This window comes from Sinocyclocheilus anshuiensis, unplaced genomic scaffold, assembly GCF_001515605.1.
Source record: "Sinocyclocheilus anshuiensis isolate Anshui unplaced genomic scaffold, SAMN03320099.WGS_v1.1 scaffold465, whole genome shotgun sequence".
Taxonomy (NCBI): Eukaryota; Metazoa; Chordata; class Actinopteri; order Cypriniformes; family Cyprinidae; genus Sinocyclocheilus; species Sinocyclocheilus anshuiensis.
Window position 1 is genome coordinate 738,686 of NW_015539898.1, and position 5,818 is coordinate 744,503.

The 5,818-nt window shown below is 38.1% G+C and overlaps 1 protein-coding gene across 1 annotated transcript; it reads right to left on the reverse strand.

Annotated features, from left to right (window-relative positions):
* Nucleotides 1-1,805: 1,805 nt before the first annotated feature.
* Nucleotides 1,806-5,813, reverse strand: LOC107685997 (large subunit GTPase 1 homolog; the record flags this gene model as incomplete). The annotated part of the gene is made up of 12 exons (XM_016482787.1): nt 1,806-2,213; nt 2,349-2,522; nt 2,604-2,683; nt 2,783-2,906; nt 3,358-3,501; nt 3,842-3,943; nt 4,035-4,376; nt 4,959-5,135; nt 5,220-5,280; nt 5,404-5,490; nt 5,581-5,667; nt 5,788-5,813. Coding segments are annotated over 12 exons (1,584 nt in total), but the record flags the coding sequence as incomplete, so codon positions are not given.
* Between the last annotated feature and the right edge of the window lie 5 nt (nt 5,814-5,818).

Here is a 5,818-nt window from a genome sequence, read left to right on the forward strand (position 1 = left end):
GGTTTCCCAGTCTGTTGTTCTGTGTTTGCGTTTAAAGGCCCAACAGGACCACTTCCGGGCTTATAACCCATCACCATCTGCACACCCTTGGTCAGCGCTTGCACATTTTCCTATGAAAAATGACAGATTATGAGCACTGTGAGTGATTTAAACTTAAAAACAAAAAAATCAATTATTTCATTTTCAGTAGCCATGTAATGTACAGGCAGGCACTGCCTCAAACCCATTCAAGGAATGAATCTCACCTGATGAAAGAAATGTTTATCCACGGTGTTCTCTATGCGTCTGACTTTTTCTGGTTTGTCAGCATGGCTAGCAATCTGTTCGAATCCTCCACTCTGCCTGGCAAACCTGGCATGCTGAGGCTGAAAGTCTTGAGGGTTGATGTGAGGTGGAGGGTGGCAGTAAAGGAGTTTACCCTGCAGAAAATCAGATAGGAACAGGTTAGCATCTCTCATTCTCCATGATTATAACTATAAAATTCATGAGAAGGCACTTACACTGACATAGTCTTTCAAAATATAACGGGCTGATCTTGATTGGTCTGGCTGGCCATGTGCTGTCATGAAGCCTCTCATATCTGCATGAAGAGAATACATTATGATTGGTCTGTTGTAGCAGGGTTGGTTAAGTGTGGTGTGAAATGTCTTAATGTGTCCATTGTGCAAAGAAAACTGACATCCATATGCCATGAGCAGCTCCTCGTAAGTCGGGGGTCGATCGGGGTCCTCGTCCTCCCTCGGTCTGATGATGTTGATACCGTAGGTCCCCTCCAGCACAGTTTGAGGGATAGTCTGACATACGTATTTAGGTTAAGGGCAACATTTTGCAGTTCAAGCTCTGCCACTTTGTCAGATAATTTAGGACACTAGGTCTTATAACATACATTGCTATTCAAAAGTTTGGGGTGAATAAGATCTTGTTAAAGAAATTAATACTTTTACTGAGCAAGAACAATAAAGACATTTATAATGTTACAAAAGATTTATATTACAAATAAATGCTGTTCTCCCCCCCCTATTCATTAAATAATCTTTTTTTTAAATGTTATCGTGGTTCCCACAAAAATATTAAGCAGCACAACTGTTACTCACTTCAGATTGTAAACAGTAAACTGTAGCTTTGATCAAATAAATACAGTCTTGGTAAGCATAACAGACTTCTTTCAAAAACATTAAAAAACCCAACCCCAAACTCAAACGGTAGTGTGTTAAAAATGCAATTATCATGATCCTTGTTGTTTAAAAAGGTTATCAAAGAGATGGCTGGAACGTGATCTCTCATCTGATCGATGGGTAGGATCCCGCTGCAGATCATCTCGGCTTTGGTGGACACAAAGGAAGGCATGACCAGTCCGGGACAATCACACAGGCAGAGACCAGGATCAACAAACGGTACGTGCGTGTGTGTGTGAAATGCATGTAGTTTATGACCTTTTGTCATTGAGAAACTGCATGGAATATTTCCAAATATGTGATAGTAGTAAGAAACTTGCAAGAGTTAATGTCCAATCTCAGCATCAAAAATACACACGTATACACACTAGATTAACTTATTTTTTTCTCCATTAAAAAGGTAATTTACAAACCTTTGGCTATTACTACCAGACATTTCCACACAATCTCTTATTTAAATAGCATCAGAGCTTGAAGAAAAAACGCAGTACTAATGATACATTTGACACAAATTAGATACAAATTAGAAACTGTCACTAAACTTATAGGATCATTGTCAGCTTTGTTAGACATCCATATATTCTACTAAATGGAATCCACAATTTAGGTAAAGAATAAAATTGCTTTCAATGACATTTTAAGAGGGCTTCTTTTATTAGCGGTTGCCTGTGTTCATTAATCTCTTCATCCCATACACTGATAAAATACAGAGTGATAGTTTGTTATTATTATAAGTGATATTTTAAACAAAGAGGAATTTCCAGCAGCACTAATCAATCACATCCAGGTATGAGCCATGGTGAAATTATGGTCTTTGCTATAAAGAGTGTATCCAATCCAAACATCTTAGAATATGGATTATGCATCCAGATGTTTGTTGAGTCTTCTCACTTTCTCCTTCTTGTTCCGGTTACCATGTTTTTTCCAAGGTTTCCCAGTCTGTTGTTCTGTGTTTGCGTTTAAAGGCCCAACAGGACCACTTCCGGGCTTATAACCCATCACCATCTGCACACCCTTGGTCAGCGCTTGCACATTTTCCTATGAAAAATGACAGATTATGAGCACTGTGAGTGATTTAAACTTAAAAACAAAAAAATCAATTATTTCATTTTCAGTAGCCATGTAATGTACAGGCAGGCACTGCCTCAAACCCATTCAAGGAATGAATCTCACCTGATGAAAGAAATGTTTATCCACGGTGTTCTCTATGCGTCTGACTTTTTCTGGTTTGTCAGCATGGCTAGCAATCTGTTCGAATCCTCCACTCTGCCTGGCAAACCTGGCATGCTGAGGCTGAAAGTCTTGAGGGTTGATGTGAGGTGGAGGGTGGCAGTAAAGGAGTTTACCCTGCAGAAAATCAGATAGGAACAGGTTAGCATCTCTCATTCTCCATGATTATAACTATAAAATTCATGAGAAGGCACTTACACTGACATAGTCTTTCAAAATATAACGGGCTGATCTTGATTGGTCTGGCTGGCCATGTGCTGTCATGAAGCCTCTCATATCTGCATGAAGAGAATACATTATGATTGGTCTGTTGTAGCAGGGTTGGTTAAGTGTGGTGTGAAATGTCTTAATGTGTCCATTGTGCAAAGAAAACTGACATCCATATGCCATGAGCAGCTCCTCGTAAGTCGGGGGTCGATCGGGGTCCTCGTCCTCCCTCGGTCTGATGATGTTGATACCGTAGGTCCCCTCCAGCACAGTTTGAGGGATAGTCTGACATACGTATTTAGGTTAAGGGCAACATTTTGCAGTTCAAGCTCTGCCACTTTGTCAGATAATTTAGGACACTAGGTCTTATAACATACATTGCTATTCAAAAGTTTGGGGTGAATAAGATCTTGTTAAAGAAATTAATACTTTTACTGAGCAAGAACAATAAAGACATTTATAATGTTACAAAAGATTTATATTACAAATAAATGCTGTTCTCCCCCCCCTATTCATTAAATAATCTTTTTTTTAAATGTTATCGTGGTTCCCACAAAAATATTAAGCAGCACAACTGTTACTCACTTCAGATTGTAAACAGTAAACTGTAGCTTTGATCAAATAAATACAGTCTTGGTAAGCATAACAGACTTCTTTCAAAAACATTAAAAAACCCAACCCCAAACTCAAACGGTAGTGTGTTAAAAATGCAATTATCATGATCCTTGTTGTTTAAAAAGGTTATCAAAGAGATGGCTGGAACGTGATCTCTCATCTGATCGATGGGTAGGATCCCGCTGCAGATCATCTCGGCTTTGGTGGACACAAAGGAAGGCATGACCAGTCCGGGACAATCACACAGGCAGAGACCAGGATCAACAAACAGAGTCTGAAACATGTGACACGCCAACAGTCAATAAAACTACAATAATAAATGCAGACCTTTTAATTAGGACATGCTCATAGACTGCTAAATTGCTAGTTGCTAAATTCTTGATTCTCATGGCTTGACAGCTATTGGTATACAGCTAGATAATACATACTGGTAAAAAATGTATAGCCTGAATGCACTGAAAGTCGCTTTGGATAAAAGCGTCTGCTAAATGCATAAATTATAAATTATTATAAATTATAATGTATAGGGAATGAGTGATTTAAGGGCAAAAATGTGGAAAATGTCAAGAATTAATTTTGTGGATTGTTCATTAATTAGATCGAAAAATACTCACCTGAAAATGCTTTGTGTGTCCAGGTGTAGCTGAAACTGAGACTTTCTTATTCCTCAGGATGGTGTTGATGGTAGAGCTTTTTCCAACGTTAGGATATCCCACCTTAAAGAGAATTTAGAGTTGAAATATGAACATGAGTTCTGAAGGACAGTGTCAATGTTTGGTATAAGGTAGAAATGTAATTTAAACTCACCAATCCAACTGTGATTTGTCCATCTTTGCACGCCAGCCCAGAATGCACAGACTTAAATATTTCCAGCAGCTCATTTCTGCGTAACAAACGGCTCGAGTTGTAGAAAGATGAAACCGCTGTGGATTCTGGTTTCTCCTCAGCATGATCTTCGTCTCCTGATTCCTCAGAGCATGTTTGCCATTCTGTCTCATCAACACAGACTCTTGCTTCTTCACTTTCCTCTTCTTCATCCTGCACACTCTCATCTTTCTCTTCATTTGTTGAAGTGCTATGCTCCTCATGAAGATCTGTTGCTTCCTGTTCTGTATCACTCTGATCCTCTTGGTCCATCAGCTCTTCTCCCTTAACCACCAAACATGGAAAAGAGACAGAATAATGAACACAGTTCTCTTAAAAGAAATAATGCTTTTGAAAATAACCAATCGATTCAAAACAAAGTATTTGTGTCATTTATACTTAAAAAAAAAATGTTCATGGAAACCTAGAAAGAATTCTCTTTCAAGGATGCATGTATTTGATGCATACATACAATAAAAACAGTGACATTATGAAATATTATTACAATTTAAAATAATTGTTTTTATTTTAATATAGATAAAAAAGTAATGTATTCCTGTGATGCAAAGCAGAATTGTCAGCATCATTACTCCAGTCTTCAGGGTCACATGATCCTTCAGAAATCATTCTAATATGCTGATTTGGTGCTCAAGAAACATTTCTTTTTATCAGTATTATTATAATCAATGTTAAAACAGTTGTGCTGCTTAATATTTTTGTGAAAAATGTGGATTCTTCGATAAATACAAGGTTAAAAAAAACACATTTTTGTTCTACATTTTTAGTTATATTACCTGAAGCTTGCAAACCCCAAATTCAATCCTACTATCAACAACTAAAATAACTTTTAGTGCATCCATATATTACCTTCTCCTCTGCCTCGAGTCGTTGTGCCTCAGCTAAAGCGGACCAGAACACTGCTCTGATCCCCTCTTTCTGGAAGTATCGGGCCCAAGCTCGCCTCTGTTCTCTAGTGAGCAGGTCGGCTTTGTTCAGCAGAAGCATGTTTACTTTGTGAACTGAGACCTCTTTTACATATTTTTCCTGGTGGAGGCAGAAATTAAAGCATGATTAAGTAAGAAAGAAAGAAAGAAAGAAAAGAGGTGTGAGTGTAACTGTCTTTCTTACAAGATCTGGACAGCGGAAGAGAAGCGGTTTTCTGGCATCAACGATTTGAACCACAACATCACTGAGGATAAAGCAAAAAATTGTATTCTAAGAAACCATTTTGATTCTTACATCAAAGTGTGATTAGATAGTGAAAAGCACAAATTAAATGTCCATTGTATTACAAATGCTAACAAAAGCTTACCTCCTCTCAATAACTCTCCAGAGTTGCCTCCAGAAATCAAGATTCCTCTCAAAAGGGGTAAGAATCAACTTCTGTTCCTCTTCCAGCCTATTACAGAAAGTGCATTTGTTCACAAACACTTATCCTGTTGGAGAATTGGATTTGCTAGTCTTTGGACTAAATTGATCAAACATTCACCGAGCCAGTTCTCTTCTCCATGTAAGAAAACTGTCCCTCTCGTTTTGCTGCAGAACCTCAGGGCTTGTGCTCTCGTCCCAAGGAGGCCTGTAGTGACAAAGCAAAAAGCTGAATAAATTAGCTTTTGCGTAATTGTGTATCTACAACAGATCAATGGAACGTTCATACAGGTTTATAGAAATCACATTTAATTACACAACAACATACCTTCGGGGAATTCGTAAGAACTGTTTGTTGA